We start from the raw sequence: 15500 nt of genomic DNA, 5'->3' as shown, positions 1-15500 counted from the left end.
ATGTTTAACATTAAAACATGATGTATACATATATACATATGTCAATAATTATTGTTTTAATAGCTTAGTATTGTATGCACCATAAAAAGGTATGTGTAGGTTTGGGCCGCCCTACACGTCATTGTAGGCCCAGTTTAGTATGCAACTCAATTTCATACAACATGTAGTAGGGGGTCCCTGCTCCGTCTGTCTTTCAGCTATGGGTTCTTGGCCTAAAAAAGATTGAAGAGCCCTGGTATATACAGTATATTTCAGAAAAACGGTGTATCTGCCTTTTTCTACCATGTTTCAGGCAAATAGTTCAGTAGTGCTTCAGGGACTTGTAAAGTCTATCATTCATTTTTCATTCACGATTATATAACCTCCAGAATTAGATGGCGAATGGAATTGAGCTGTGGTACAGTTAGAATAATCTTTATTTTGATTCATGTCTGACCATGAATGATGTATCAAAAAAAAAAAAGATTAACCACCAGTTGGTGAGTAACCATTTTCATTTGACATGCTTCTTAAAAATGATTCCAGGTATATTGTTGTTGGGCTGGTTCAAATCCAAAATGGGTTGGTCCAACAAAGTAATGAGGTGTGGGCACCCCAATAGCTCAGTTGGTAGAGCGGTTGCCCGCATATAGAGGTTTACTCCTCGACGCAGCGGGCCCGGGTTCGACTGCGACCTGTGGTCCTTTGCTGTATGTCATTCTCCCTCTCTCTCCCCTTTCATTTCACATCCACTTTTAAATGAATCAGGTTTTCAATGAGCTGATATTTGTCTCATTTACTCTTTATTTGTCTGTTTCCTTTCTGCAATAGTTCAATTTCTGTTTTTTACCTTGAAGACTACAAGGTCATGCAGTCCATCTTGTAGAACTGTCCCATCGTCCTTCATCAGACGCACAAAGGCCATGGCAAAGTTCTTCTCGCTCTTGTCCTTGGCTGGAGACGAAGGAGATGGATTTGTAGACAGAAAGAGGGAGGGTCAGGGGAGAAACACATCAGGGAAATAGAAAGAGAGGAGGGAGGGGGAGAATCCAGGCATGGGAGGAAGAAGGACTACTGATTTGTATAATCAAGTGTGCATAAAGATGCTTAGGCTCATTTCCCAAATTGCTTCCAATTATTCAGTCCTTTCACTGTCCCATAATGCTAAGAGTGGAGGAGACTGTGTGAGATGACATGCAGAGTTAGAGAGGCTGATACTCACACTCCTGGGAAGAGCGGTGTCTGAACATGAAGCGTAAATGAATTCTGTGCATTTCTTCCAGAGGTACTGCCACCTGGAGGACATATCATTGTAGAATATATAAACAACAAAAAAAAACATGTATCTTCAAATTTTACAGGTATACCATGAAATTGTGGGGTTTACTTTTTTGAAAGTTATGGCTGAAATGAGGAATGCAAATGTTATATAAACACCAGACACCTTCATGGAAACTGAAAAAAGTGTATTTTACAGACAGAGGTAAAATTCTACCACCAACTACTTTTGAATTGTTAGCTCTCCAACTCCCTCTACAACACACACACACACACACACACACACACACACCTTAATTGTCTCCATCCAGCGGGGCTGTTTGACTTGGTAGTAGATGACAGATCTGTACTCACTGACCGCCTTATCCCCTGCTCCCAGACAGATGGAGTTCTAGGAAAGAGGGAGAGAGAAAAAGTACATGTCATTTTGAGCTGAAGGATTTTATGTTTGTGTGTTTGTGTGTGTGTGTGTGTGTGTGTGTGTCTGTGTGTGTGTGTGTGTGTCAAAAAATGGATTTTCATTGTGGGATAAAGCCACCTCAATGTGCCCCTGACTATGAGAGGGTGAATAAGCGCTTGATCAGTGCCCTGTTTGCTCACTGGCCCATACCACCTTAATCTCTTAAACACTGCACATGCAGTACACACACAATTCTGCAAGTGCACACCCTCCCTCAAACTATACAGGAATACACAATTCCATCCCTGTTTACACAAATCCCTTTTATACTCTGACGTGCTCTGTGCGTCCTCAACCTCATCTCTTCATGCTGCTCACCTGTATGACCTTGCCCTCCTCATCACAGACCCACATGATGACCTCCACGTTTTTCTGTGTCGTCTTGTTGTATTTGTCGAAGTCGCCGCCTTGTAAGGTGAGGTAGATGTCATTGCGAACATCTCCCGGCATAATGATCTCTGGGAAGCCCAGCTTGCGGGCCACCACAGTGCTGCGGTCCACCAGGTGAGGATATTCCTTCCGAATCTGAACTATGTCCCCCACCAGAGCCTTCATAGTCACCCACAGACCTGGAGGGAGTTGGGGGTAGAGAAAGAGGGTAAGCTATGAATTCATGTTTTACCAGCATACCTTTTTCAGGGACTTATTAACAACAGGATGTTTGCAATGAGTTCTCTTAAAAATACACATTCTTAGCCCCCCTGACATTTACACAATCACGAGACTCAGAATTGACTCAAGACTTGTGACTCTATACAAATGACCGACTGATGCATTGCATATTGTCTAGGGTATGCAGCTACGTTTAAATGGATCGTTAATCTGAGACGAGTAATAACAAGTCAAGTTAAGAAGTTGACTAGAAACTCCATTTCATTGTGGGATTTCATATAAGGATGTCCATCGTCAGTAAAGAACCTTCATCATATCAACTGGCCAGCGTCTGATATTCATTAGCGGTTAGTTCCTAATGTATTGCTTATTCACTCCTTGGAGAAGATTTTGTGAACATAACTGTACAGTGTCACAGGTCTGGAAGTGAGAAATATCCTCCTGTTGTACTTTAATAGTGACCAAAGTTGTTCACCCAAAACAGCTTCGGAAAGGGTATGTATAGCGATCAAAGAGATACATTTAATATCTCACAGAACTTTGTGGGACCAAATATCAATACATTTAAGAACATTTACTTGGAAAAATAGCAGCCACTCCAGGCTATTTTAAATGAGGGATCCAGAGAGGAGTTTTTATTTCTCTCTGCAGGTAAGTAAATTCATATTAAAGCAAAATAAATGAATAAGGAATTTCAAGGCCCAGTACTGTTAAAACTGAATTAAAAACATTTAAAGATGTTTTCAGGACCTACAGAAACCCTGAAACCTTCAGCGTGAGAGCTGAACTTAAAGTGAGATCCACTTTGTGTAAAATGCTAGTGCTTATCTATGGGGAGCATATTGTTAAAGTGTTCCAAGGTGAAGCAGGATGTGAAAATGTCTGCTGTTGTTACAGACTAGACTGTAATCAATAATACTATAAAATGTCTGTTTCCTGTTTGCGAAAGGGATGTAAAACTGTTAAAATAGGCATGAATTAAGTCCTAAACAATGTGGGCTCTCAAAGCTTTCAAAGAAATGATGTGGGAAAGTATAGACAAAGAACATGGAAAAAGGGGTGAGCTATTTTAGGGAAATTCATAGTTGGTGAGATCTAGACTATGTCACAAACCCACATTTTCAAGGCTAACCACATACCTACAGGGAATACTGCGTGTGTGTGTGTGTGTGTGTGTGTGTGTGTGTGTGTGTGTGTGTGTGTGTGTGTGTGTGTGTGTGTGTGTGTGTCAGAAGCATCTCAAAGTAAGAGGAAGGAGAGTTTAGGGGTGAGTAATGTTAAGAACAGACATCTGGCAGCCTCACGTGCTCCTTCCATATCTGCTCATATGGGTGCTCCTTTCATATCTAGGTTGTGCCCAGGGCTTTCAGGAGCGAGAGGAAAGATAAAAGCTGAGCGATATGACAGTGCCGTCCAACATGTGGGGTTACTCTATGTGGAACAAGACCGTGTCACCCATAGGGGCTGTCAAAGTCAGCCATAAACATGAGGTAGCGGGCAGCAGTCTGTCACATTGAGGGAGAAATTAAGTATTATGAAAACATCGGCTCGAGGGTGCATGCTATCCATCAGGATAATGTCCTCCTTTATTCTCACCCACAGAGCAGAGCAGAGAGAGGTGATTAGAAATGGCCATTTTGTCTGACCACAAACGACTGCAGCCTACACAGTCGAGTGGGAACCTTTCGTGCGCACAGGAACACTAACCTTGGCAGAACAGTCCCGATAGGAAACAGAGAGAGAAGCTTGTACGTTCAGAACAGTACCTTGTCCACCACTGTCTCCTCGTGATGCTGTCACTTTGTTCAGCAAGGTGTGGAGGAAGTCATTCTCAGCAACTACACTGGAGCCAAACAAACACACACACACACACACAAATGCACTTGAAAAACACAAAATTGTGCAGATGCTAAAACCTTCACACACAAAACTACAGGGAGGGTTTGTGAGTCATGGAGGGAGAAAACTGGACATACGGGAAAAACGGGATGAAAAACTGCTTCTCCTCATCGCATTCGATCTTCCCTTTGATGAGATCACTAATGTCCATAACTGCCAAGAAAAGGAAAACAAATGTGTCTGTGATGAGGAAAAATAAATAAAATGCTATAGTCATGTATGATGTGGATTCACATCAGTTAACACAAAATCACAGCCTCTGTGAACATTTTGTACATAAATCTCTATCACACACTAGTCTAGCAAAACAGGCCAGACTATTGTACAAACCCTGATGGGTGTTTTCTGAGGTAATTGAGGATATAGTCAACTTTGTTGAGCCTGTGGGAGCAATTATAGCCGAAAGGGTAGGAAAAAAGTAGTGGACAGTCACCATCAATGTTTTAGTTTAAATATGGCTGATAATACCTGCAAAAGCAGCAGCAGTGGACAAATCAGAGAAAATTACTCTGGCCTTGAGGGAACAAAAACAAAAATGACTGAAGAAGCAACTAAAGGCCATTATTGTTGGCTAAACGGGTGACATTTGGCAGTGGAATTACACATATGCACATATACTGCAGCTTTAAGATAGAGGGTACTAAAGTCAACTACTAATGATACTTTGCACATTGCTTGAACACTTGGATTGGTAATTTAGCAGCCCCATTAACCAAAACAATGTTTTATTGGCTGATCTTCAAGTACCTGCCACCCCAAATGGTCGCCTCAGGCCTTGAGTGCACTTCTTGTTGTTTGTCTCTTTCAGGTCCATCCTGCCCACTCTCACTATCTGGCAGATCAGATAAATCTTGTCTCTGCACAGGTCCTTGTTTCCCAGGTCCTGGTAGAGAAAAACAGAGAAAGGAGAACAGAGAGGAAAGAAAGCAAAAGAAGAAGTATAGCAATGAAGTGAGAATAAGAGATAATAGGATGAAAAGAAGGAGGAAAGAGGAGTTGGGAGACATAAGGTTAAGTAGAAAAGAGAAAATGAAAAAACAATGCCATCTTCTAAAAGGAAATCCATCCATTCATGCTTGACCGTGTTTTAAGCCCCCACCGTCGACTTCAAGGCAGCGCTGCGACTGCCGACTTCAAGGCACCTAACCCTAACCTTAACCCTAACCTAACCCTAGTGCCTTCCATGCAGCGCTGCCTGGAAGATGACGTTGAGGGCTTAAAACACCAAACACATCCATTCATCCTTAAACAGTGGAGTGTCTGTAGTGCTAAGAGACGGTGTAATAGTGCCCTCCTGTGGTCACTTACTGTAAAGACGACCTTCAGGTTGTTGAGCATGTCAATCTCTTTGGGGAATCCTTTACTGCCCCAGCGTACCAAGTAGTTCTCACTGCACAAAGCATGGAAAAGAGTTATTACTGTCCTGCAAAGCTATAATACACAATATTTAAATATACAGACACACATAGTAATACAGATTGCAGCTGAAATAAAGATAATCTCATTCCCTTTTCCACCTGCAGGAAGGGATAAAAAAAAAAAAAAAGATAGAAACACTATAACTGTTCAAGTCAGGACTGAGCGAGGGCTTGGTCCAGATAAAGCTGGACTGTTTGCCTCCCTCATATTAAGGTACTCTGTCCGGTGTACATGGGCGTGCTATGTGCAGTTTACGGACATGACATTACATGATTTCTAGAAAAAATTAAGCTCAAATGTTTCAGTCATAAGCTGACAGGCATGTGGATCCACTAATGTTACCCAGTGCAGCTGCATAAGAATTTAGACTGAGTCGCTAAAAATACAAGCCCTCTATTCCCCATAGCATTTTCCTGACATACAAGCATGTGCCAGATGCTGATAGAGGGATGATAGACAGCAAGACACAAGACACACACACACACACACACACGTCTATAGGCACAGCAGGGTGAATCAAAGCTGAGAAAAAGTTCCTAAAACATTCCTGTCATAAAACCCACAATCTACCAGTTCTTTCAGAGAGAGACAGATATGTAGACAATGTGAGGGAATGGGTAGTACAAATGGAAAAAGCCAAGCATTTAACCAATCAAACAAATATAATAAGAGCAAACAAAACCAGGACAAATGCCATGAAAGTAAGAGACGATCGAACGATGGTAGGGTTGAGAAAAACATGACTGATCTTGGTCTATCTATCTTAATACTCCCAGCTGCAGTGGCTGAGACTGAGATACACCCCAGTATGACAGTGAGTGACAGGGCTTTGCATCAGCACTGTCAGGCACCACATAGCGCTGCCAGTCAGTATCTGCTGCCCTATAATTTGTGTTTTCTGTATTCTTATATTTGGCATCCCATTGTTCTAATTTAGTGGGGTTCAACAATGAATGAGAGATGACAAATGAGGGAGCAAGAGAAGAGAAGGAGAGGTATATAGAAACTGAGCTTAACCTTAAGAAAATCTTAACTTCAACAGTATTTTCATTAATTTCAGTAAATCGGTACTAATGGTAGAGGCTAATTTCCCCATATTTTTATTTTATTTAATGGATGAAAATGACTTATTTATGATCTTAATCCTTGACATATGAAATTCAGAACAAACAACAATAGCTGTTTATAGTCACAAACTTTGTTTTCTATTAACATCAGTTTATTATCTACATTTAAACTAACGTATGAATCTGGGGCTTTAAATCCTCAAATCAACCTGAAAAGAACACACCAGTATGAGGTTAGGGACTGAAGCTAAGAGAGGACACCTGATGATGGTCTGTTTGATGGGGTCATAGAGGGACATGAAGAGCTCAGAGTCCTCTCCGATGCGACAGACAAAGTTCCTGACGAAGACGTAGAGGCTGTGGGTGGGGGAAGATTGGATCCGTGCTGAGATCCCGCTGTGGTCCGTCTGGACGTTGGACTGCAGGAGAGAATAGTTGTAGGAGGTTAACTTGGGACAAGGGTTTAAAAGGATAAATTGCCAGCCAAAAGCCTTAATTTGAAGGTCTTGATAAATCTGGATGGCTGGTATAACAATTAATAATAGTTGGTTACTTCATTCTTGGATGTACCCACTGCAGCATCCAGATTGTGGGTTTGTAAGGGAGAAGAAAATCATGGAAAAAGAAATTCATAATAGAGTACTGTATGTCCTCTTCTTACTAATGAATACATGTGAGGTCAAGCCAATTTGTAAGGAAGTGAATTTTTAATTAGACTTGGCTGGCATACATGATTGGCAAGTAAAATGTATTATACATGGCATTTTTATGCAGATAAAGTTTCATTTGACTACTTTCTTATGAAAAAAAAATTAAATAAAATGACAACATTTTGATTTCATCCCATGGTGTACATGTCTCTGGGAAGTCTATCGCAGTCAAACCAGAGCAACATCAAATATGTTGCCAAAGAAATGAAATTGTAATTGCAACATCTGCCATCACATCCACCCATGAGATTCTCTCTCTGTCCCATGGAACTTTCTATGTGGCCCTTTCCCTCCTGAGTTCTGTTTTTTCTGCTCCCCACTGCACTGCCTTCTCATCTCTTTACTGACCTGCTCCTCTTTGATGCGCTCATTGATCTTGGCTGTGGCCTCCTCGTGGGCCCGAAACAGACTAATGACACTAGCCCTCTCTGGGTCCAAGATGTTTCCATTCTCGTCCCGAACCACCTGGTCCAGCTCCAGGATCCTGTGGTAGGAAGTAGGAGATACCGCTCAGGTGAGGATTGGGGAGATTGATGGAAGGTGTACAAAGGACAAATGACAAAAAAAGGCAACAAGTGGAGGTGGGAATTAGTAAAGGAAGAACACAGAGGGGTGATGGGGCAGGAGGGATAAGAGAGGGAAGAAAGATAAGGTAGAGAAGAGTTTGAAAATGTTGAAAAGATGTAAACAGGTAGGTGAGATGGAAGATAACTAGTTTGTTTAGAAAGACTGGGTTCGAACAGTGACCATATTGTGAACAAGTGATTTTGTTTTTAAGCAGACATACTTGTTGCCATAGTCAATCTTGGAGGTGACTTTTTGCTTGAGCTCCTTGAATTCGTCATTGGGCAGAGTGCCAGACAGGAGCTGGGAACGCCACTCCATTAGCTCCCACATCAGCCTCTGGACCTGCTTTACACGCATCTGTTTATTGACCTGCACAGGTAGATGTATGGTGTTACAATCAGACATACACACATTCACATGCACAAAGTGTATTTGCTTGTATGTTTGTTTTTACCACAAAGAGCTGCTTCCATATGCTTCCCCACTCCCTCAATGTGGTGGTCACCTCCTTCACCAAGGGCATCTCTGAAGACATCACTACCTCATCACCTCTGTAGTTGCACAAACATACATGAAAACATCAATTCAAAAACCATAACTTTTTGATAAGATAAGATTTTTTTAAGTCCACTCACTCTCGGTTTTCAATGACGACCTCCTTAAGATGGACATAACTGGCAGGGAACACTCCCTGGAGAGAAAATGTGTGGGGAAGATGAATAAGAACAAACAAAAATCTGCGGTAGCTCTCATATTTCCTATCCACAAAACTACACTAGAAAATATCTCCCAGTTGAATAAAGCTGGTTGAATGTCATGCATTGTGTTATTGTCACCTTTCTGGAAAAATCAATGTTATACACAGTGTGTGAGTCTCTGTATGTGTGTGTGTGTGTGTGTGTGTGTGTGTGTGTGTGTGTGTGTGTGTGTGTGTGTGTGTGTGTGTGTGTGTGTGCTCTTACCCGTTGGGCCCTGTTCCTAACCAAGTAGCCTCTATACCATCCTGAAAGACAAATTGACTGTCACCTCGCCATATGACATCAAAGTGTCTAGACTATATGTTGGAGGACTAAAACCTAGAGCCAAAACTAGGATGGATACAATCTTAACTGGTGTAATAATAACCTATAATAATAATAATAATAATAATAATAATAATAATAATAATAATAATAATATAACCTATAACCATGATAAAGTTATTTATCATGTAAGTTATTTAAATTCTCAATTTCTTATCCTGTGAAATGTATAAAATATGAGTGACAAAAGATGCTGACATACCGATAACATATTTTACTTATACTTATACAATCTGTAAGTAGTATTATCTTTATCATTTTCACAATATTTCCCATTTTGTCCAAGGCAGCTGGTTTATATTTAGGACAAGCCCATGTATTATAATATTAACATTTCTTAAATGTTTCACTGATAAACAAGTAAAAAAAAAAAAAAAAAGCATAGAAAGGTTTATAAGTGCACCATACATGCAATGTACGTATGTGATAATAATAGTATATTTTTTATGTTTTGAGGTATTCTCACCATCACAGACCTCCTGGACCTGGACCGCATCTCCTATCTCAAGGGAAAGCTGCTTCTCTCCTTTGCCGACAAAATTCCACTTAACTGAAAAAGAAATGGTTACAGTCTGATGATTGATAGACCGTTGTTTAAAAAAAAACCCAGAAGTTTATTCCGCCTACATTTCCTTCTTTTCTCTCCCTTTTTCTAGACTCCTTTACTGCACCAACAATGTATTTACATCATGAATGCATAATAAGAACATTTACATGGGCGGCACATGACAGACTGTTGGCAGGCCAGCTTGCTTATAAAATGATTAACATAGAGCCAAAATGAATAGATTAACAGTTTATGGATTAAACTACTCAATTAAAAGAAAATCACTCGGATGTTATTTTTGATAGCCTTACCCATTAACAATCGTTTGAGTACCAGCCTCCAGCTTTTCAAATGTAGGGATATTCATACATATCTTTGAGTTTGGGACTGTTGGTGGTCTACGGAAGAGGATTAGAGCCACATGTGAAACATTTGAGTTCTGAGAATAAAGTCAAAATTCTGACTTCAAACTCAGAACTCAAATACTTTTTTTTACATGTGGCCCTAATCCTATTTCGTAGTGGTGAGATAAAACAAGCAATCTGAACATGTCAACTCGGCCTCTGGGTAAATGTGATGATTATGGGAAGGCGAGGCAGCTTAATTTACATAGCACATTTCAAACACAGAGGTAATTCAAAGTGCTTTGCAACAAGCAATAAAAACAGAATAAAATAAATTAAGATTTAAAAAATTAGATGGAATATAGGATAGAAAAAATGTAATTAAATACAAGTGAAATAGACTAGAAATGATGGACATTTTTCACTATTTTCTGAAAATTCATAAACTAAATGATTCATCTAAAAATGAATCTGCAGATGAATCGATGAGTATAATTGTCAGTTACAGCCTAGGTGTTTGCAGCAGGAATAAGCAAGGCAGCAGCAGCAACATGGCAAAGGACAAGGCAGCGCATTGGCAGCAGCTACAAAACACTGCCTCACTGCAAGGAATGCATTGGATATCAGTTTGTTGCAGAAAGCAAGCGTAGTAGTGAAACTGGCGTTGTCTGTATGCACTAACTCACAGACTTGCTTTGCTCAATCCTATACTTCATGGTTTTGGTACTAAACAAGCAGTTACACTGCTACAAAACGACAAATAAAATCATTCTTGTGACTGTATAAAAGGTGGCACGCTATTTTAGACTAATACTTTAATTGAGATATATCACTTACAAAATGAAATCGTATGTGCGCACACTGAATGCCATTATGTGGTTTCTACAGTATTTAGACGTACAGCTTCAAAGTAAAAAAAATACGTCCTTCCTTCTTCCTCCACTTCCTGTGTTGTAGTCTTGCACAGACCAGAAAGCTATTCAGTCTACATATATATAGATACAGTAGATCAACAGCACTTCATTGAGTAATCTTATCAGTAATTGATTCAAAATGGCTTATATAATTCATTGCAATTTTCACCATCAGTCAATTAAGATATAAAGCGGTAGAACAACTTAAAAACTTTACTCACCATTTAAAAAGCAAACTACTTATTGCAAGTAACTAATAAATCAATGCATCGTCAGCAACAGGCCAGTGAACCTCTGCTATTACACTCTGTATTAGAAGTCAGAAATCTGTATTCCTGCTAAGTTTGTGTCTGTATCGCATATCTAACGGCAACACATGCTGATCAGCTCGGCCATATTCAACCCACATACCAGATAAACTACAGATTGTCCTGTTGAAGTTGCGCTTTAACCATCTAGGATTTGTTCCTGGTGCCAAAATCAATCTTTCCAAAACTTAAATTGTAATTTTCTAGAATCATTTCTTTTCTTGCTTATGCACAGCAAAATGTGTAATGCATAAAGATTGCCTACTAACTGCCACTCATTTTCCCATCAGTTTAGGATGGTATTTTGTTTTTTATCCCCCACACAATCCACTGTAGCTCTTAAGTTATGTTGCACTGAAGTTTAATGGTGAATATGATTTTAGGATTCAAATTATTTTGGAGGAATTAGAGCTGATGTGTATATCCTAATGTTCTGTGAGACTGTTAGCACCTGTTCACATCCTGTTAAGCAGGAAGTGATGGGCATCGATTTTTCTTGTCCTTATTCACAGCATGGAGTTTACCATCACAACTAAACAGAGAGACACAAAACGTATGTGTGCACACACACATGCACGCACACACACACACACACACACACACACACACACACACACACACACACACACACACACATACACACAAAGACAAATTCAAGTGAGCACATACTGACTTACCTACACCATACCGCTCCGTGGTGGTACTCTTCCAAGGAGCCATGATTGCATGTAGCCCTACTTTCTATCGGAGTCTTGTCTTTCTGATTCACCTCATATCTCTCTCTCACTCTCTCTCTCTCTGTTTTTTGAGGGTGTCTGCTAAACTTCTCACTTCTGTATTATTTTACTTTAAATGAAAGCAACAAGCCCATCCCCCTTTGTCTCTCTTCCTCTTCTGCCTCTCTTCTCTTCCTGCCTTTAGGCCGTTAAGGGGAAGTGGGTGAGTTCAACAAGGTGGAGTCCTACAGAGCACACAGGCCTGCGCAGTGTGTGAAGTCTCCATTTTGCTCATTTGGACTTAGTGGATTACTTTATCTATATTATAATTGAATGTAAAACATCAATCAATACATTAATAAAGTGACAATGTGTACAGTATGCAAAATTACTGGGGGAAAAAACTGCACTTCTCATTAGAGCAAAAGAGGGACTGAACATGTTCTTTTTTTTAAGATGCAGATGTTAAGAAATGTGACAGAAAGCAAGTTAACATCTGTGATCCATTCTCAAATCTGAACAACGCGGTGTACAAAGCCATTGAAGTGTAGATGACATCAATCGACTGCCAGCTCACACTGTGTGCCCTAACCTCTTCTCTTTGTGCGTCATCCTTCAAGCTTGTGAAATCCAAAGTGTTTGAAGCTAGAAGATGCAGCGCGTCACATGTCACAAAAGGCTACTATCGGTCTTGCTGTTGTTGAGTTGTCATGCAACAGGTGTGCAGTATTTATATATTGTATATTTTGTTTTACATTTAACAAGAATATTATTTTCAAGCTAGCTGAAAAACAACATAAAGGACTGCAGCTGTGATCATGCATGCAGCAAACTGTCATCAGTTTTAGAGTACCTAATATCCGTGTCTCTTCAGTAAACAGAAACAGAAACCAGCAGCTCAAACAGCATCTGGACTCCAGCTGTTAATTTCACCAAATACATGGTTGATAAAGAAAATGTGTAAAATAATGTAGGTCCTAAGTTGTTTCTGAATTTGCTTGTTTCAGGAATTAATAAGATTTCAAATAAATACAGATTTCCCTTCAGATGAAGTTGAATATTACTGACCACTCTCTACACTTTAGTTATAGACTACACTTTTAAACATTCAAGTTAAAAAACAGGAACATATTTTTCTTTAAGATAGTAACATGTAGCATTCAATTGCTCCATTTCTAAACTAAAACTCGTCCTTCACGCCTTGAAGATTTATCGTCAGCAGTCCAACGAAAACCAAATCCCGATTTAATGGTTCCTTTTGGAGTTTTGACCTATAATAGCCCTATGGAGCTGTTTTTCCATGAGTTGGTCCCTGTTTTGCTTATCTCGTGCACGTGCATGCGGCAGGAAAGAAGACTGTTAGCAAGTAAACATGGATGTAAACAATGCAGGATTCAAAATAGGTCTACTTAAAAAAATGGCTTTTCAGATGTGTTATGAGAAAGGCAATGTATTTCAAACATTTGTCACCATTCCAGGGATACACACAATGCAGTTTAGTGAGTAACACAGAATGTAAACCTAACTTTTGTTTGTTTACAAGAAAATTTCACAGGGCACCTTTAAGAACTATTTCATAAAAGTTGTCCATTTTAATCTCTAATCCTCTTAAATGAGCTATGTGTAGGATTTAGTCCATCTAGCAGTGAGGCTGTAGATTGCAACCAACTAAATACCCCTTCCCTAACTCGTCCCCCCTTTCTGTGCGTGTAGAGAACCTACGATGGCCTTCAGGGAACGTAAACATGTGAAAGGCCCTCTCTAGCCCTCTCCAGTGTTTGGTTTGTCTCAGAATCTATGGCTCTGGTTTGTCTGTTCTGAGCCACTGTAGAAAAATGGCGTTGTATGGCGGACTCTGTGGAAGATGACCCGCTCCCTATATTCTTCAGAGCACGGCTGCAAGGATCCTGATGAGAGTGCGAAAATACGACCACATCACACCCATTCTCCATTCATTTCAATGGCTTCCCGTTTCCACCAGGATTGAATATAAGGTCTCCCTTCTTACCCACCAGTACATCTATGGAAATGCCCCCCGCCCCCACCTGAAAGAACTACTCACCCCTCAAACTACTACTCAATCCCTCCGTTGAATAAACTCAAACCGCCTCCTTCTCCCCAAGACTAAGTTCAGCACCATGGGCGATCGGGCTTTCTGTTCTGCCGCTCCTCGGATTTGGAATGCCCTCCCCCGACCATCTGAGGGCACCTCAAACTACTGAGACTTTAAAAAAAAGGACTAAAAAAATTTCTTTTTAGCAGAACTTATGAGTTTTAATTAGTCTATTTGTATTTTATATTGATGTTCTTACCATGCTTTTATGATCTTAACTGCAGCACTTTGAGATTTGCTCCAAATGTAAAGTGCATTACAAATAAAATCTATTTTTATTATTATTATTGTTATTATTATGTATATATGAGGGGCTCATTCTAAGATAACGATAAACACAAAGATTCTTGGTTCCCAGTGATTATACACAGATTATTATTATTATTCATTATAATGAAAACATTTATGAATATTATATTCAATTTCTGTCAATAGATCCCACTAAATCCTACACACTGGTCCTTTAAGTTAACTCTGTAAACATTTTCTAAGTGTTGAAGAATTGCAACTAGTCTACCTTGAGTTAAAGTCCCCCCAATTTAAAATCTGGATGTCTTCAATCAGTCCATCAGTGTGTAAAGAATCTCCAGTTTACCTACGAACAGTAAATATACTGTAAGTGACCGTTTCTCTCCATGTCCTTAGCATTTTCCTTCAGCCAATATTGTTTCTTGGACAGCCAAATTAGCATTTATAATAAAAAGGCTGCTTTGCAGGTTGGCTGCCAATGTGGCTGTCCATACTTGACCCACACACAACAGAGCTGATTTATAGGATTATCAGCATCAGCTTTCTATTGTTGATGCGCTCAATGGAGTAGCTAGCTAAGCTAACAGCATGCAACTAGCTTAAAACGAGTCTGCTATGTCATATTAGGCTACCTAAAAATGTATTAAAAATTATGAAATAACCAGCAGGAAAATTCTGGTATCAGCCATCAGTACTAACAAGTGAAACTGTTGAAACACCAGAGATATGAGGGTGGTGAAAAACTCTGTTGAAAAATATGAATTAAGCAAACTGTGAGATTTTAGCTTTATAAAGAATTATAGCAGAAATGAAATACAAAAAAACTAAAATTACAAAACCACTTGAAGCCATTACAATTAGCATAATCAAATATATTTTGTTTAAAATAGCCTACAGTGTTGCTGCATTTGACATATTGTTTAAAATGTTTTTCATTGAAGTTTTGGCAAGTTATTTTACCATTAGAATTAATTTGATATCTGTTTCTGTGGACACACAAATTGAGAGTTTCTTTAGTTTGTTACTTTTCAATTCAATTTGCCAGTTTTTATTTAAGAAGCATTTGGATTTAGACAGCTTTTATTCTCTTGATCATCATACGCAACATCAGTAAGTGTGTTTTTGGGCTGAATTTGTCTTGCCTAACAAATGGCTGATTTGTATGTAATTTCTTTGCAAATCCAAAAGAGAGTGGCAGAGTTCTAAATCATTGTTTTTTTGTTTTTTTTTGGGGTT

The 15500-nt window shown here is 39.5% G+C and overlaps 1 protein-coding gene across 2 annotated transcripts in view; it reads right to left on the bottom strand.

The window, feature by feature from the left end:
- The window catches only part of LOC116052431 (dedicator of cytokinesis protein 2), a 100328-nt gene extending 88217 nt beyond the window's left edge, over positions 1 to 12111 (bottom strand). For both annotated transcript variants that reach the window (XR_004105595.2, XM_031303145.2), the window contains exons 1-16: positions 11864 to 12111; positions 9540 to 9623; positions 8954 to 8994; positions 8627 to 8682; positions 8446 to 8542; positions 8212 to 8360; positions 7773 to 7908; positions 6976 to 7133; positions 5537 to 5618; positions 4976 to 5111; positions 4306 to 4381; positions 4096 to 4172; positions 2036 to 2286; positions 1550 to 1648; positions 1202 to 1274; positions 830 to 933 (exon numbers count right to left, since the gene is read on the bottom strand). Coding sequence is in view for 1 of the 2 variants with exons in the window: in XM_031303145.2 (XP_031159005.1) it covers positions 830 to 933; positions 1202 to 1274; positions 1550 to 1648; positions 2036 to 2286; positions 4096 to 4172; positions 4306 to 4381; positions 4976 to 5111; positions 5537 to 5618; positions 6976 to 7133; positions 7773 to 7908; positions 8212 to 8360; positions 8446 to 8542; positions 8627 to 8682; positions 8954 to 8994; positions 9540 to 9623; positions 11864 to 11906 (1662 nt within the window). In the remaining variant the exon portion in view is untranslated. The remainder of the gene's footprint in view (positions 1 to 829; positions 934 to 1201; positions 1275 to 1549; positions 1649 to 2035; positions 2287 to 4095; positions 4173 to 4305; positions 4382 to 4975; positions 5112 to 5536; positions 5619 to 6975; positions 7134 to 7772; positions 7909 to 8211; positions 8361 to 8445; positions 8543 to 8626; positions 8683 to 8953; positions 8995 to 9539; positions 9624 to 11863) is intronic.
- Between the last annotated feature and the right edge of the window lie 3389 nt (positions 12112 to 15500).

Source organism: Sander lucioperca, chromosome 1 (genome assembly GCF_008315115.2).
Source record: "Sander lucioperca isolate FBNREF2018 chromosome 1, SLUC_FBN_1.2, whole genome shotgun sequence".
Taxonomy (NCBI): Eukaryota; Metazoa; Chordata; class Actinopteri; order Perciformes; family Percidae; genus Sander; species Sander lucioperca.
Note: the sequence above shows the minus strand (reverse complement) of the source record. Positions and strands in the feature narration are given on the sequence as shown.